Raw genomic sequence first — 18,973 nt, forward strand, 5'->3', positions numbered from 1 at the left:
GGATATGGGAATTTTTATTTATTCTTTCTGCTTTTCTGTATTTTTCAGATATTTTGTAATATGTGTATACTACTTTTATGATGTTAATAAAAATTACCAAAAAAAACCCCCTGTGAACTTGATAAGCTTATACAATGGAATCAAACAACTCTCAGGAAAACCCATGTAAAAAAGTGAGAAGTATTGGGAAGAATATGCAACAGTCATAAAATTATCAACGTTTTTATTTAACCCTGATTCTTTATTTACTAATGTTTCTTTCCTCATGTCATGCCATCACCAGGCCCATGAGCCCACGTAGGGAAAGCAGCTCAGGCTCTGGTGTAATACAAGCCTGAGTCCTGATCTGCATTTTGCCACTCTTGTTTTGTAGCTTGGGCACATTAATTTCTCTGAGCCTCAGTTTCTCCATTCAATTTTGCAAGCTATTGTGGGGATTGAATGAGATAATAAATGTAAAGTGCTTGACAGTTCTAGGACTCATAAATAGTGGTTATGATTGTTAGTGTTTTTGTGCATTTTAACAGGAAATAGTATAGGTATTGATTGGGAATATGTAGAGAATTATACAGAATGAAGAGTGCTTCCTATTTACTTATTTCTTTCAAGCAGTTTCATTGCTATTAATTTGGCAAGATTTGCCACGGAGGTGGAATTTTTAAGTTTTTCTCATGATTTATATATATATACTCTGCCTGTTTTTAACATTTCTCTTTTTTCTTTTATATTCTTTTTCTACAATTCTTGTCTTTATCCTTGTCATGCATGTTTCCATAATCTTGAGAAAACTAAACACTTTTTCCTAAAGTATTTTTCTATCTATCCTTACTTCTTTTTTATTAGGGAAAAAAAACTCTAGTTGTATGAATGTTGAAGATTTTTGTCTGTCGTGATTATATTGCATTTATTAATTAAAATTGAGTTTTCAGGTTCTGAAAAATATTTAGTACTGGCAAAATGTTATCATTTTTTTAAAAAATGATTCTTATATTCTTTGTACCTTCTGATTTTTTTCATTTTATTTTCAGATAAATATGTTGTTTTGAAGTCACAAATAATAATTTTGAACATTTATATAAATATTTTTCAGAAATTAATGGAGCGAATTCAGAATCCTGAATATTCAACAACTATGGATGTTGCACCTGTTATTTTAGCTGCTCATCGTAACAACTATGAAATTCTTACAATGCTGTTGAAACAGGATGTATCTCTACCCAAGCCCCATGCAGTTGGCTGTGAATGCACATTGTGTTCTGCAAAAAACAAAAAGGACAGCCTCCGACATTCCAGGTTAGAAAATTAAGGTTTTGATAAATAGGTGTGTGATACAGTAAAGTGTATATCAGTGAGATTTTTGTTATTTTTCTTTCTATGCACCTTTTAAGAAATATGGTAGCGTAATGGCTTATGAAAGCTAAACTTTTCGTTTGTTTGCTTAATATGAGTTTTACACTTTTTTAGAAATATTTACTAAATGATGCATAATTTGGAAAATCCTTCAAATTATGAATAAGGTTTACCTCATACTTCTGCTGGTGGGGCATGAAGACACTATATGCTTTTTTAAATCAGAGTTTATTTATTAATTTAAGAGAATTTCCAAATAGTAAAAGGAATGGAGATATCCCTTCTTATTTATAAGAAAATAAGTATTTTCCATCTGACTTAATTTTTGACTTGTTATGCCTCTTACTTCCCCTCCCACACAATATTTAAGTCTCCTTCTCTTCCCTTTCTCCTTAGTTGAAATATTAAGAACAACTGAGGAGAAAATGAATAAGAAAGTACCCCATTTTGGACAGGTTGAGCAAAATCATGCACGTGGGCATGTTGTATACGGTTTTGGGCTAGACTTGAGAATCTAATTTTTAGCATAAACCTTTATACTTATACTATATATAATCTATATAGTAATCAAATATAGTTGAAATTATATCAAGTGTAACATGTACTGTAGAAAATATGGTCTGGAAGTCCTATTTTTAGTATATGTGCTGCTGAAGTGAGCACTGGTCTGGAATTCCTAAGCAGCCCATTGACAGACTGTTTTTATAGTATGTGAAATTAGCTTTAAAACTGCAAGCTATTCACCCTCACTCCTTCCTTACCTTAAGGAGAGATCTTTGGTGGATTGACAGTCACAGATCCATAAATGGAGAAAGTCTCCTGGGAATCAATTTAATGTTTATTTGCAGAGGTTGGACTAGAAAGTTTTTCTGTTTTTAAGTTTATTTACAGTAAGACCTGTGTTGGTTTTTTTATAAGATCTGGTTGAAAGCTATGGCTATATCATTTACCTTTTAGGTTTTAAAATGACTAGTCTGTAAAATGACAATAAGAAATGATCTTTAAGGCTTCTTCTAGTTTTAAACTTCTTCATTAATATTAAATATAAATATTTCCAAATTGTATGCTTATTAAATATGTATATAGTTGAAGCAGCTGAGGTTGGAGGAGTTGGGGCTAGAAAGAACACTAAGTCTGCCTTGGTTTCAGATGGGGAAAAAGCTTTGTTCTGTAAGCTTTTAAAGGAGCTGTGGCTTGAGCTTGGTCTTTGGGTATGAATAAAAAAGAAGAGGGGCACCTAAGTGGCTTAGTTGGTTAAGCCTCCAACTCATGATTTTGGCTCAGGAGATGATCTCAGAGTCATGAATTGCAGCTCCGTGTTGGCTCTGTGCTCAGTGGGGAGTCTGCTTGAGATTCTCTCTCCTCCTACCCCTCCACCGCATCCCCCCTCAAACAAATAAATACATTTTTTTTTTTAAATAAGAAGTTTGTTTTATGCAGAAAATACAGTATTTGATTGTGGTTTATTTAGGGAACATTGAGCAGTGTGGTGTATTTACAGAAAAGTTTTAGAGAATTTGTTATTGATATTTAGGAAAACAGTTATAGTGAATATCAAAATGCTCTGGCTATAAGTCATTTCTAAGAATTGCTAAGTAGACTTGCTGAAGAAAAGGAAGCTAACAAAATGAGTAAAAAGAGATATGGGTAAAGGTTTTGATGATCTTGAGAAGCCAATATACTGGCAATGAGGAAGTGAGGCAACCTGTATTTATAAAGTTTTTGGCTTTTAAATTTTAGAGATGCTGCAGTTCTAGGTGTCGATCAGGTCTAGGGGTAATAATTTTCATTTATTTATTTATTTATTTACTTACTTAGATTTTATTTATTTATTTGAGGGAGAGATGGGAGAGAGCATGAACAGAGGAAGAGGGAGAAGCAGACTCCCCGCTGAGCAAGGAGTCTGACAAGAGGCTCCATCCCAGGGATCCTGAGATCATGACCTGAGCCAAAGGCAGATGCTTAACTAACTGAGCCACCCAGGCATCCCAACCGGGTGGTAATTTTAAATGAAGTAGGGAAAGATAATGGACCATTGTAGTTTAGAAAAAACATTTTCATTAATTGCTGTGATTTGGTTTTAGTCTCAATTATTTGATGTGGTGTAAAATTTAAAGTAATTTTAAGGGAAGGTATGAAATCTTTATTATCTATGAAAGGAAGACAAAGTTTTTAAGTCAAGAAATGCTTTGTTAAAAAGAAAAAAAAAAAAGAAATGCTTTGTTTAAACTGCACAGTGGGGGATCCCTGGGTGGTGCAGCGGGGTTTGGCGCCTGCCTTTGGCCCAGGGCGCGATCCTGGAGACCCTGGATCGAATTCCACATCGGGCTCCCGGTGCATGGAGCCTGCTTCTCCCTCTGCCTATGTCTCTGCCTCTCTCTCTCTCTCTTTCTCTGTGACTATCATAAATAAACATAAAATAAAATAAAATAAAAAAATAAAATAAAATAAATAAAATAAAATAAAATAAATAAACTGCACAGTGATTTTTATAGTTTTGAGTTTGAATGCCTGTAAGCCCAAAGTACAGTTAACTTTACTCATATTATTACCCACTTCATCCTTTTTTTTAAAATTTTTTTTAAATTTATTTATTTATGATAGTCACAGAGAGAGAGAGAGAGAGAGAGAGGCAGAGACATAGGCAGAGGGAGAAGCAGGCTCCATGCTCCGGGAGCCCAATATGGGATTCGATCCCTGGTCTCCAGGATCGCGCCCTGGGCCAAAGGCAGGCGCCAAACCGCTGCGCCACCCAGGGATCCCCCCACTTCACCCTTGAAAGCAATAGAATTTGTACAATTTAACTAGAAGAGTAGGATTTGGTATTGAGAAAATCAGTGAACTATGAGGCTAGAGTAATATTAGGGATATGGAATTCATTTATGTGAAAGCTATTTATTTTTTAACTACACAAGTAATAGGTGAATAAATCTTCAAATCCCTGTGAAAATTCTAATTTAACCTTGGACATTCCCCAGTCAGTTTTCCTCCTGTCTCTGGAGCTAACCAGTATGATCAGTTTGAGGGTCTATATCTGCTCCTTAATGACCAAAATTCTAATTGGTTAGAAATGTGACTCTTGACTGCAGTGTTAGATTGGAAACTAGTCTCCATCAGTTACATGTTGAAGTTTGAAATTTCCTGTCCTGATTTCTGTCTATACAGATTCCATTCAAGATTCCTCCCCTATTTCATTAATTTTGCCTATTGATATTAATGTTGTTTCGTCTACTCCAATTCTTATGGTTGTCCAAATATTTAGGTTGAACCATATGAAATTACTGTCTTAGAAGTATTTTGAACAATGTAGAATTGCAAATTCCCATATTCTTCTTGGTGTGGATATAACCCATACCCCAGAAAGTTATCTAGTTATTTAAAAAAAAATTTTTTTAAAGATTTATTTATTTGAGAGAGAGAGAGAGAGAGCACACACCCATGAATGGGGTTGGGGGAGTGGGGAGGCAGAGAAAGAGGGAAAGAGAGAATCCTCAAGGAGACTCCCCAGTGATCATGGAGCCCAATATGGGACTCGATCCCAGACCCCTGAGCTGCTTAACCAACTGAGCCACCCAGGCACCCAAAAAAAGTTTTTAAAAAAAATATGGAAATTAATGATTAGCAGTAAATGTATACAGGTATAGTAAATGTATACAGGTGTACACTATCAACAGAATCCAATATTCTATCATTTCCATCATTGGATCAAATTTTGTCATGGTCATTTATAGTCAATCTCTGCTTCCATTCCTATCTCCAAGCAACCACAGATCTCTTTTCTGTCTAAAACCTATAGTTTTTTTCTTTTCTAGAAATATCATATAAATAGAATCATACAATATATTGACTTATGTCTTTAGCTTCTCTCAGCATAATATTTTGAGGTTCATTCATATTGCATATATCAGTAGTTTATTCCTTTTTATTGTTGGGTAGTATATCATTGTAAGGATGAATCTTTTGTTTATCCATTCAGTAGTTGATGGATATTTGAGTTGTTTCTGGTTTTTGGCAGTGAACATTCACATATAAGTCTTTGTGTGGACATATAGTTTTATTTCTGTTGGGTAGATACCCAGGATTGGAATTGCTGGGTTGTATGGAAGTGTATGTTTAACTTTTTAAGTAATTGCTAAACTGTTTTCCAAAGTGATTGTATCATTTTACATTCTCACCAGTGATGTATGATGTTTTCAATTCCTCTACATACTCAAGACTTTATATTTCGTTTTATTTTTATCTTAGCCATTTTAGCAGAAGTGTAAACCACAATTGATCTCACTGTGGTTTTAATTTGAATTTCCCTTATGCCTTATAATATCAAGCATCTTATCATGTGCTTATAGGCCATTAATGTATCTTCTTTGATGAAATATCTATTCAAATTTTTTGCTTATTTTTAAAAATTGAGTTGTTTGTTTTATTAAGTTGCAAAAGTTCTTTGTATATTCTAGACACAAATCCTTTATCAGATAAATGTTTTGCAAATGACTTCTTACAGTCTGTGACTTGTCTTTTCATTTTCTTCTTGGTGTCTTTTGAAGAGCAAAACTTTATATTTTGATGAGGCCCGTTTTATCATTTTTGCCTTTTGTAGATTGTTTCTTATGTCATATGTATGAAATATTTGCCAAACCAAGGTCACAAAGACTTTCTCCTGTTTTCTTCTAGAAATTTTACAGTTGTACAATTTACATTTAAGTCTATAACCTATTTTGAATAATTTTTTGTGTATGTGTGAAATAAGGATCTAAGTTCTTTTTTAATTTTTTGCCTATCCCATCATTTGTTCTAGCATCATTTGTATTTATTTATTTATTTATTTATTTATTTATTTATTTATGATAGTCACACAGAGAGAGAGAGAGAGAGGCTGAGACACAGGCAGAGGGAGAAGCAGGCTCCATGCACCGGGAGCCCAAAGTGGGATTCGATTCTGGGTCTCCAGGATCGCGCCCTGGGCCAAAGGCAGGCGCCAAACCGCTGCGCCACCCAGGGATCCCTGTTCTAGCATCATTTGTTAAAGAATATTGTTTACTGGGGGCAGTAAATTACCTTTACACCTTAGAAATCATTTGAGCATATATGTGGTTTTATTTCTAGACTCTAATTTATTCCATTAATCTTTAAGACTATTACACCAATATCAGTCTGTCCTGATTACTGTAATTTTATAGTAAGCTTTTAAGTCAGATAATGTATATGATTTCACTTATATGTAAAATTTCAGAAATGAAACATCATAAGGAAAAAAAGATGCAAACCATAAAACAGATTCTTAACTATAGTAAACAGAGTTTCTCAAGGGGAGGTGGCTGGGGGTGGGTTAAATGGGTGATAAGTATTAAGGAGGGCACTTATGAAGAGCATTGGGTATTATAGGTAAGTGATGACTCAGTAAATTCTACTTCTGAAACTAATATTACACTATATCTTAACTAACTGGAATTTAAATATAATTTGAAACAAAGTAAAATAAAATCAGGTAATGTAAGTCATTTTAAATCTTTTTTTAATTTTTGGCTATACTATGTTCTTTGCGTTTGCAAATAAAGTTTAGAATGAGTTATCAATTTTTAAAACACCTGCTTAGATTTTTAAGAGGGGTTGCATTAAGCCAATTTGGAGAGAATTGCCATTTTAATAATATTAAGTCTTTCAACCTATAAACATGGTATATCTCTCCATTTTATTAGATTTTCCTAATTTCAGCAATGTTTTCTAGTCTTCAGTGTATAGGTCTTTGCTTCTTTTTTACAATTGATTCGTAAGTATTTTGTTTTGATTATATTGCACATGAATTGCTTTCTTAATTTCATTTGCAGATGGTTCATTGCTAGTATATAGAAATAAAACAGATTTTTTTTTGTATACTGGTTTTATATCTTGTGATCTTGCTAAATTCAATTATTCTAATAGGGTTTTTTGTTTGTTTGCTTTTTAGATTCCTAAAGATTTTTTATATATAAGATTATATCATCTGTAGGTAAAGACAGTTTTACTTCTTTTCCAATCTTTAGGGCTTCATTTTTCTTGCCTTATTGCATTGCCTAGTAACCTCCAGTGTGATGTTAAATGTGAGTTAGTAAGAATGAATATCCTTGCCTTGAATTCTTGGTTTGGATTTTCTGTTTGGGGTTTTGCATCTATAGTATTATAGCAAATAGTTTTACTGCCCTAAAGATCCCCTACATTACACTTATTTATCCCTCACTCACCCCAGACCCCTGGCAAATACTGATTTTTTTTTTTTAACTATCTCTGTAATGGTTTTAACTTTTCTCTGTAATGTGGCATAATTGGAATCATACAATATGTAGCCTTTTCACATTACTTCCTTCATTTAGTAATATGCATTTAAGTTTCCTTCATGTGTTTTCATGGCTTGACAGTACATTTCTTTTTAACACTGAACAGTACCCCATTGTAGGAAGGTGCTACAGTTCATCCGTTCATCTACTGAAAGACATTTTGATTACTTCCAAGTTTTGGCAGTTATGAATAAAGCTGTTATAAACATTCATGTATAGGTTTTCGTGTGGACATAAGTTTTCAACTCATTAGATAAATACTAAGAAGTGTGATTGCTGGATCATATGTGAAGGATATGTTTACTTTTATAAGAAACTGCCAAACTGTCTTGCAAAGTACCTGCACCATTCAGCATTCAGAACAATGAATAAGGTTCATGTTGCTCTATATCCTTACTAGCATTTGATACTGTCAGGGTTTGGATTTTAGCCTTTCTGATGGGTATGAAATGGTTTTGTATCTCGTTGTTGCTTTGATTGCAGTTCCCTAGTGATGTATGATATTGTACATCTCTATATGCTTATTTGTCATCTGCATATTTTCTTTTGTGAGATGTCTGTTCATATCTCTTGCCTATTTTTAAATTGGATTGTTTGTTTTCTTATTGTTGAGTTTTAAGAGTTCTTTGTATACTTTATATGCAGAGTCCTTTATCAGATATGTTTTTTGCAAATATTTTCTCCTATCCTGTAGCTTGTCTTTTCATTCTCTTGATTCATGGGTTAAAGTGTGCTATTTTACTTTCACATATTTGGGGTGTTCCCAGATTTTTTTCTACTGGTGATTTGTAATTTAATTCCTAAATTAACTGATCAGAGAATATACTGTATTTTTAAAATAACTTTGTTGAGTTATAATTTATTGAGATAAATTCATAAATTTTAAAATTCACCATTTTATAATATTCATAGAGTTATACATTGACCATCATTATTGAATTCCAGAACATTTCATCACTTCAAGAAGAAACACTATATTGGGGATTCCTGGGTGGCTCAGCAGTTGAGTGTTTGCCTTTGTCTCAGGGCATGATCCTAGAGTCCCAGGATCGAGTCCCGCATTGGGCTCCTTGCATGGAGCCTACTTCTCCCTCTGCCTGTGTCTCTGCCTCTCTCTTTGTCTCTCATGAATAAATAAATAAAATCTTAAAAAAAAAAGAAAAACATTATATTAATTAGCAGTCACTCAGCTGCTAGATATCACTAAATTTACTTTCTGTTCTTATAGGTTTGCCTATTCTGGATATTTCATATAAATTGTATATTTTAAGTTCTTATTGGTCATTTGCTTATCATTTTTGGAGATGTCTATTCATTTCTGTTTCCCAGTTTTTGATTGGTTATCTATCTTTTTATTGCTGAATTGCAAGAGTTTTTTTTAATATATATTCTAAATATATATTCTGAATTCCTTATCAGATACATGATTTGCAAATCTTTTTTACATTCTATTAGTTACCTTTTCACTTTTTTGATGATGTACTTTGAAGCACAGAAGATTTTCATTTTTTAAAAAGATTTTATTTATTTATTCATGAGAGACACACACACAGAGAGAGGCAGAGACACAGGCAGAGGGAGAAGCAGGCTCCATGCAGGGAGCCTGACGTGGGACTCGATCCCGGATCTCCAGGATCATGCCCTGGGCTGAAGGCAGTGCTAAACCGCTGAGCCACCTGGGCTGCCCTGATTCTTATTTTTGAAAAAGATTTGTTTCTTTATTTTAGAGAAAGAACACACACATAAGTTAGATGGAGGGGCAGAGGGAGAGATCTTCAAGGAGACTCCTCAATGAGTGCAGAGCCTGATGCAGGGCTTCATCCCACAATCTATGAGATCATGACCTGAGCTGATACCAAAGAGTTGAACACTTAACTGAGACACTCAGGCACCCTGATTATTTTTAATCTTTAGTTTGATTCCTAAGGATCATTTCAGAATCTGTATAGGTGAGCCACTGATTGGGTGGAGTTTATGTTAATATACTTTGAGACTGTAAGAGTCCTGTCTCTTGATGAGTCTACTGGTTAGTTGGGGAATATAGTCAAAGTTGAAGCCATTTCTCAATAGTTCCTTGTCTTTTTCTTATTACCAAACTATCTGATGTTCTCCATATATATCTAATATTTTAGTCAGCCAGAAATCTCTGAAAGCTTTATATGAGTCATTTTATGGCTTTTTTCATTTCTAAGATCTCCCTGTTAAGTTTCTCATTGGTCTGCTGTTTGCCTCTAGTCAGACTCCAAGATTTGTCTTATAAATCTGCAAATTTTCCTTGCTCATCTCCTCCAAGTCCAACTCTTTGAACCAGCTGAGCTGGAGGTTTTTGCTTTCCACTGAATTGATCTTCCCCCCCTTTAAGCACAAAAGTACAGATTTACCATCTTCAGGCTGGAAAACTGCAGTTCTTCATGACTGAACTGGGGAGGCAGAGGTGATCAAAGTAGCCTCAGGCAAGAAGACCACAGATTCAAACCATTCTTGCTTGAAGCTCTAGCAATTTTTCAATAATTGATCTCAATAGATAATTTTCAATGACCTGAAATGGCTGATTTTTAAAAATATAGTTGACCCTTGAACAATGTGGGAGTTAGGGGTGCCAACCCCTTATACAGTTTAAAATCTACTATCTTTTAACTCTGCTGAAACTTAACTACTAATTAGCCTACTGTTGACTAGAAGCCTTACCAATAACACAAACTGTCAATTCACACATATTTTGTATATTATACATATTATGTACTATATTCTTATAATAAGTAAGCTAGAGAAAAGAAAATCATAAAGAAGACAAAATACATTTACAGTACTATACTATATTTTAGAAAACCACATATAAGTGAACCCACACAGTTCAAACCCATGTTGTTCAATGGTCAACTGTAATTTTGTTCACTTATATACATATTTTTGGTGTAGTAGAATCACTTACCTCTTCACACCATCATTACTTTGATGGTGTTTTGAATACCAAAAGTGATAGATTTTATAAAGTGAGGCAGCCTCATTATTTGTTAGGTACATCAAAGTACTTTCCGTACAACAGCACTCCATTATTACTCTAGCACAATTGATTACCACTGTCACTAGCAGTCACTCTTGCTGTTCACTTTGTCATTAATCCTTAATATATTTTGAGTATGATAATGTTGGTTAATACAAAAGTAATTTTTAGAAATAAACTGATGAAATTAATTAATGTAGACATATTGATGGAAACAAAGATAAGTTGCTTAGTTACATATATTTCTCTCAAATTTTTGGACAGTTTTGGTGTAGGCAAATATCTCTAGAAATCCATACTTCAGATACAGTAATACTTGTTTTATTGAACAGCTAAATTATAATTGGATTTCATAAATATTATTTTCTTAAAAATGCATTATGCATGATTTACCTTTATATCTTTAGTAAGATCAGAAACCTGTATGGTAAATAAGGAATATTTCAATAAGTTTGTTTAAATAAAAGATTTAAATTTCCATATAGGAAAATTCCACTGTAAACAAAGTAAAAAGACAAACAATAAACTGGGGGAAAAAGTATATAAAATACTGTGGCTAGACAGAGTGATAATTTCTTTGATATGTAGATCTTACAAATGATTTTAAAAAATAAACAGTTATGAGAAAAATAGGCTAATGGAAATGAACAAAAGTTTACAGAAGTAGTATAAATGGATACCAAGCAGGAAATGATGCTTAAGCTTCTAAAGAAGTTCAGATAAAATTCCATTTTTCATCTTTTAGAGTGGCAAAATATTAATGATAATGTAGGAGAAAATGATCTCTCCTTATTGTTAGTGCTTTGGAGGCATCTATTAGAATTTAAAACACATATGCCATTATATCCCGCGATTCTCAGTGTGCAAAGGATATGTGAACTAAAGAATATTCACTGCTGCGTTATTTATAGAAGTAAATTAGAAGCAACTAAAATTTCCATTAATGGAGATCTGATGAGCTGCCATTAAATGGGGAACCATCTAGTTTTGGGGGAAAAATGACATGACTCTATGTGTAGTGGCATAAAAAGAGTTGTTGCTTTATGTAGTATATCTGATTATGTTTGTAGGTGAATTGAAAGTATCAAGGATATTCACAGTTCCCTGTAATGTGACCATTCTTTGAAGAGTAGAGTTGGTGGAAGGAGGAGAACTGGGGACCATCATGTTTCTAAACTGCTTCCTTTTTTTAAATAACAAACATGTATTAAATTTATGTTTAGAAGAAAATATATATTATATAATATACCAAATTTATAAATTAAGAAGTATATGCTTATAAATGAAAGACTTATAGCAAAAATTTTTGGGTTTGCTTCCTACTTAGGTATTGAATATGAAGCTTAACTAGTTTACAGAAGGTAAAGGAGTGTGCTTTCCTGTTAGCTAGTGATTAAGCATAAATGAATGAAATTAATGATTTCATTCTTAAGATTTGAAACATCTTTAAAAAAAAAACCTGGTTGAAAAAAAAAATGACCTGATTGAATGAGTCATGTGTAATACATATCTAGCATATTAATGTAATCTTATCACTGAGGAAGGAAAAATTTTATGATTCATATCATTCAAAATGTATTAGTTATTAGCCTATTTTATTTAAAATAATATGGGTTCAGGATAGAAATTTTTTAATTTAATTGGATTGAAGAATACAAAAAGTTATTTTTTAAGTCTTTCTTTTTATGCAGGTTATCCTGTAATAAGCATATTATAGTTGTTTTAGTTTCTTTTAATTTTGTAGTATTTTACTTTTAAATTTATGAAAATTGTAGGTTAAAAATACTAATTATATGTGTATAATACATTTATTTTACATTACGGAATCAAATTTTATCACAGGTTTCGTCTTGATATATATCGCTGTTTGGCCAGTCCAGCTCTAATAATGTTAACAGAGGAGGATCCAATTCTGAGAGCATTTGAACTTAGTGCTGATTTAAAAGAATTAAGCCTTGTGGAGGTGGAATTCAGGTGGGAATGAATGGAAATTGTAAATTATATCTTTTTTTTTTTTTTTTCAGAATCCCTTCACCCTGGGCTTTTTCATAGACCAAATTAATGTTTGTATTTATTTATTTTTGAAACAAGATGACCAGACCTTGCTGCTACCTATTTGGGATTTTCCTTCAGATTCAATGGAAAAGACGTTGGTGTTATTTAGGTGTTATTTAGGTAGCTTCTTCCCCACCTGCCCTTTGAAATTCTTGCACCATCCCCACGTTCCCCCTTTGTTTAATGTTGCCAAAGGAGTTCTAAGACAGTGAAGAGTAGTGGGAGTGGTAGCCTTAAGCAAGAGGAAATTTGTAACTGTTCTCTATCCCACCTCCCCTTGTTTCCAGATTGTATAATCATCCTTGGAGCCTGATCTTTCATAACTTTCAGAAGCATATAGAATGGTTTCTGTGTGTCGTGGACATCCCCCCCCCCCCACACACACACACAGATATAGTCCCTTTTCACTGTTTGGTGAGATTTTTCTATTAGGAGACACATAGCATGTAGACTTAAAAATAAAATACTACTAATTAAGAGGGATGGATCCATTCATCCCTCTGAGTTTTCCTCTGAAGTGAAGAGTTAAATATAGTTTTGGCATAAAGAATGGTTATAAATGTCCCTTAGAGAGTTAGGGTGGAGGACCAAAAAAAGGCTGTGGAAAAAACAGCCTATTAATAACTAATTTAAACATTAAAAAAAGAAGTCCTTAGACTTGTGAACTTTGAGACTTTCCCTTATGTTAAAGTATCCCTGGTAACCCCCACCCCCCCAAAGAAGGAGAAATTGATCATTCTTGCCATTTCTTGCTGTGAGGTTTCTGGGGGGCAGATTATACCTATCTCTACTTTCCTTTTAAGTCTAGCTGCTGTGGGAGCCCCATGTCTTTGCCTTGTACTCCTCTAGTGACTTGACAAGATGGAAAGAGTCAAACTTCTTCCTGAAAGGGTGATAAGAAGCTTGCAATTTTCTTATGCCTTAACAGCAGTTTATAGTGTGTTCTTGATAGCTCTGAGTTCTAGAAACTTTTTAAATATTCCTATTTATAAGTTTTCAAGTTTGGAACTACTATATTCCAATTTGAATAAATTAAAATTTATTTAAACTCAATAGGAAATAAAGTATATACTTTGAGAAACACATAAGACATTGGTAAAATGTAACTTGTTGCTACTTTTAACTTTATTAGCACATGAGCTGTTATAAATTATTCCTTTTAAATCTGAAAAGCTTGCTATTTTAAAGTATTTTTTTTAATTTTTATTTATTTATGATAGTCACACAGAATGAGAGAGAGAGGCAGAGACATAGGCAGATGGAGAAGCAGGCTCCATGCACCGGGAGCCTGACGTGGGATTCGATCCTGGATCTCCAGGATCGCGCCCTGGGCCAAAGGCAGTCGATAAACCGCTGCGCCACCCAGGGATCCCAAGCTTGCTATTTTATAATCGTATTATCTTACAATTGGAATTCTCAGTTATCTTATAAAAGAGAATTCATTCAACTCCTTCCTAAAAGGTTTTGAAGCAACTGCTATGATTATTCTTTAATCATAGGATAATAAAGTTAGATTTTGAAGTGATTATAGAATTCATTTACTTCAGTCCCCTTGTTTTTCATAGACAGGGAAAGTGATCTACGTAGGTTAGATATCTTCCTGATATCAGCATCTGTTTAGGAATAGAGTTAGCAGCAGCTTTAACTAGAACATAGGACTTCTGGCTTCTAGTCTACTATATTTCTATCCATACTACACAGCCACTTATTAGTCTTCTAGTAATTTATTAAAGATTAAGAAAATTAAATTAATAAAATATATTAACTTTACTGAATTTAGTCGTGTGTCAATGTTTAAGATGAAACCACTTTGTAATAATACACACCTTTGATGAATATTCTCATCTATAATTAGATTCCTAGACTAAGAAGCAATAATACTTCAATTATTAAAGAAATCCAATTACTATTTTTAGGTAGTTTTGGTTATATAGGAAATGCAAAGAGTAGATGAGAAAAATTTACTCTGTAAGGAAAAGTTTTTAATTCTTTGATAATTTTCTGTTCATGGAAAATCTCATTGTATAGAAGATTAATCATTTGGAAAATTTTTCTATTTTCCCTTCCTCTGTCATTAAGGAGAAAAAAACTGAATAAGAATTATTTTATGAAATCTGACCCCAATTGACTCATATTTATTTCTAACTTTATTTTTAAGGTATTAACACTACGATATAATTTTAATATAACTGATGTTCTTAAAGAGGATATCTTTATCTTCTCATAAGTTGATTGATTTAAGCCTATCTTTAACCAGCAGTTAAATTCTAAATTTCAAGGAATAATAATTATGAAAGAAAATTGTTTGCTAGGAGTATTTCAGTGACTTTTACTTCCAACTTGAATTTTGTTGAACACTTTAAAAGTGAATCAGAATACTATTTTAGTATCAGAAGTAGTATAAAACATGTTGTAAACTATTATTGAAAACACCTCATTAAAAGTTACATAGTAATATTTATTGGATAGCATTATTATCTATTGTTTAGATACATAATATAAGAAGGAAGTTTGATACCAAACTTACAGAGAATAAGGGCAAATGATTTAAGAATTGATTGACAGGGATCCCTGGGTGGCGCAGCGGTTTGGCGCCTGCCTTTGGCCCAGGGCGCGATCCTGGAGACCCGGGATCGAGTCCCGCATCGGGCTCCTGGTGCATGGAGCCTGCTTCTCCCTCTGCCTGTGTCTCTGCCTCTCTCTCTCTCTCTGTGACTATCATAAATAAATAAAAAAAAAAAAGAATTGATTGACAACTATAACCCAAATTTCTAGGAATATCAGTGTATATAAGGAAATACTGTGCTCATCTAAAATGATCAGTATGAACACAGGGAACATAATTGTGTTACAGTTTTCCCCAAAGCTGTTGAGAGTTTATGTATCAGTAAGTTCTTTTGACCATCACTACAAAATGACTTGAGATTTTATAAAGCCCTGTCAGAATTAAAATGTTGCTGAGTAAATAATTTTCTACTGAAAACAGCTTAATTAGAAGCTGGAAGTGACATTTCTAATAATAGATTGTTGCATTTTACAGGAATGATTATGAGGAACTAGCCCGGCAATGTAAAATGTTTGCTAAAGATTTGCTTGCACAAGCCCGGAATTCAAGAGAATTGGAAGTTATTCTAAACCATACATCTAATGATGAGCCTCTTGACAAACGGGGATTACTAGAAGAAAGAATGAATTTAAGTCGTCTAAAACTTGCTATCAAATATAACCAAAAGGAGGTATGAGATTTTGTGTCATATATAAATTATTTCCAGGGTGCCTGGGTGGCACAGTCGGTTAAGCATCTGACTCTTGGTTTCAGCTCAGGTCGTGATTTCAGGGTTGTGAGGTCAAGCCCAGCTCTCTGCTGTAGAGTCGGCTTGGGGTTCTCTTTTCCCCTCCCTTTGCCCCTTCCTCTAGTCTTCTCTCTCTCTCTCTCTCTAAAATAAATAAATCTTTTAAAAAAGAATTATTTTGGGACGCCTGGGTGGCTCAGCAGTTTAGCGCCTGCCTTCAGCCCAGGGTGTGATCCTGGAGTGCCGGGATCGAGTCCCACATCCTGCTCCCTGCATGGCGCCTGCTTCTCCCTCTGCCTGTGTCTCTGCCTCTCTCTCTCTCGCTGTGACTATCATAAATAAATTAAAAAAAACAATTAATATTAATTATAATATGAGTGTTAATGTTTTTGCCAAATAGTACCTAGTTAGGTAAGATCTTGTATACTACATACTTTCATAGTAATGTTTCCATCTTCTCTTTTGTCTGTCATAGGTTTGTTTTGTTGATCTGGTAATAAATAGTGCTTTCTATAGTAATAGCGCCTTTCTGCTTAAAAATAAACTATTAGATATTGTGTTTCCTGGTTCTTATTTGTTAATTCATTGAAACTCAAAGGTGGAGAGGCACACGATATGGTAACTAAGTTGAATCTGGCTCTACTGGCATCACCCTTCCTATTAAGGGAAATACCTACTAATCCCCATATACACACATGATATAGATTCAGGAACTTGAAGAAGGAAAGTATGCATTTTAAATTTCATTTTTTGAGATATATTATTAAGCATGGGTATTTATATGTAAGTAATGATATCCAGTTGGTAGTATGAGGTATTGGTAAATGGTACTTTTAAGATTTTTTTCTAAGACCTATTATTTTTTTTAAAGATTTTATTTATTTTAGAGGGAGAGAGCAAGAGCACGGACAGGGTAAAGGGCAGAGAGAGAGGGACAAGGGGATTCTGCACTTAGTACAGAACCATTGCAGAGCTCCATCTTACAACCCTGAGATCATGACCTGAGCTAAATTAACTCGTCAGATACTCAACCAACTGAGCCACCCAGATGCCCCTAAGAACCATTATTTTTTGTTATCAATATAGATGTTGGAATAAAACTTGCTTATCAAGTTTGTATTAGTATAAAAATGGGGCCTGGGACAGATAATGGTAGGAAGAAAGATATAGGACCTTTGGTACTAGAAGCAGAATTTTGTATTGATTTGATTGAAAATTTGAGCCTCACAATGGTTTTGTAACTCAGGAAATTGGTACAGGAATTTTAAGATGTTTATTTTAACGTACCTACGTAGTATATCGCTTATCCAGATCTCTGGCTTCAAATCCTATGCTTTTTCTAGTACTCTATAAAGTTCCTGATTAAGGTAAAACATTTATAGGAAAAAATTAAATACAAGAACTTGGATCAGTATAACTGTAAGATTATAAATCAACAACATACCTGTGTGCTTAAAAAAGAAACACAACACTAATGTGCATAAATAGAAAAAATATAGAACCCCTGATGTAATCTTCCTCTAACATACATTTTGACGAGATCTTAGGTTGAATTATTTACTTCTGTGTATTCCACAACCTAAAATAGACATGAAATACTAGAAAATGCTAGAATAAAGAGATAACAAGATACAAAATTAACTATGTGATTGGAAAAAGAACCTCAAAGAAAGGTGGAAAGACCTGAGATTATCCTGGTTAGGGAAGGAAAAACTAAGAGCCAGTTTCCAAATGGGAGATAGATATAGATATAGATCCCCGAGGGACTCACAGATATAACCAAATGTTCCATTCTCTCTCTCTCTTTTTTTTTTCTCCAAATGTTCCATTCTAAAGAAGATGCAAGAAAAGGAAACAAGAAGTAGTAGTAATATTTTTATTTGAAAGGAAATACTTTGTAACTCTATAATTTTACGAGTGAATGAAAATGGAGCTTTTTAAACTAGATTTTTAGATATGATCAAAGGGGAGGATAATATCTTCCCACATAGTTGGTAGACTTTATTTAGGCAATCTGTCCTAAATAACAAACTCCTGGTACTTAGTGGCATAAAACTATATATTTCACAATCATTTATAATCATTTCATAATCATTTTATTATGCTCTTGGATTGTGTAGGCCAGGAATTAGGAAAGGGCACAGCAAGGATGAATTATCACTAGTCTAGGGTCTCTGACATAGCTCAGATGACTGGTGGCTACCATCATCTGGAGGCTTCTTCACTCAAATGTCTGGGGCCTGAGCAGCAGCTGAGGACTCCAGCCAAGAGCTCTTGGGTGGGCTGGTTGGATCCATGGCAGGTGGGCCTCCTGAGCACTTACTACAGGAGTCATGGTGGGTTGACTGTGAGGAGATGGTCTAAGAAGCCTCTGAGGGCCCCCTAGAGTGCCTACATTAACCTGGGCTTCTTCACGGCATGATAACTTCAGGTAGTAGGTCGCTTTATACTCCAAGAGCAAGTGTTCCTCAAACAAGGTGGAATCTTGTTTTAAAACCTACCACAGTCAGAGTGCCTGGGTGGCTCAGTGGTTGAGTGTCTGCCTTTGGCTCAGGTCGTGATCCCGGGGTCCTGGAATCAAGTCCTGCATCAGGCTCCCTGCGCAAAGTTTGCCTGTATCTACCTTTCTCCCTGTGTTGCTCATGAATAAATACATAAAATCTTTAAAACAAAAAACAAAGAAAACCTACCTGCAGAAGTCACATAGTATCACTTCTTCCAGAATTTACTGATTAAAGCAATCACAGCCTTGTTGAATTGAAGGGTATGAAATACTGATAACCCACCTCTTGATGAGAGGAGTCTGCTGATTCATATCAATATTTTAAAACCACCACAGACTTAGAACATTTCCAGTTGAAATTTTGTTTTTCAAATTATATATTTAACATTACTGTTAATTAAATCACCATTATGTAGAGGGATGGCAAGGACAGAAGTCAGCTCTGAAATTGCTTTGA

The 18,973-nt window shown here is 34.0% G+C and overlaps 1 protein-coding gene across 6 annotated transcripts in view; it reads left to right on the forward strand.

Annotated features, from left to right (window-relative positions):
• The window catches only part of TRPC1 (transient receptor potential cation channel subfamily C member 1), a 65,944-nt gene that overhangs the window by 20,558 nt on the left and 26,413 nt on the right, over positions 1-18,973 (forward strand). For 4 of the 6 annotated variants that reach the window (XM_055321567.1, XM_055321569.1, XM_055321570.1 and 1 more), the window contains 3 exons: positions 1,091-1,293; positions 12,508-12,639; positions 15,761-15,956. In XM_055321567.1, coding sequence (XP_055177542.1) covers positions 1,091-1,293; positions 12,508-12,639; positions 15,761-15,956 — 531 coding nt within the window. Of the gene's footprint in view, positions 1-1,090; positions 1,294-12,507; positions 12,640-15,760; positions 15,957-18,973 lie in introns of those variants that run through there. The other 2 variants (XM_055321568.1, XM_055321572.1) reach the window with 2 other exon arrangements.

The sequence above is a fragment of the Nyctereutes procyonoides genome, unplaced genomic scaffold (genome assembly GCF_905146905.1).
Source record: "Nyctereutes procyonoides isolate TBG_1078 unplaced genomic scaffold, NYPRO_anot_genome, whole genome shotgun sequence".
Classification (NCBI taxonomy): Eukaryota; Metazoa; Chordata; class Mammalia; order Carnivora; family Canidae; genus Nyctereutes; species Nyctereutes procyonoides.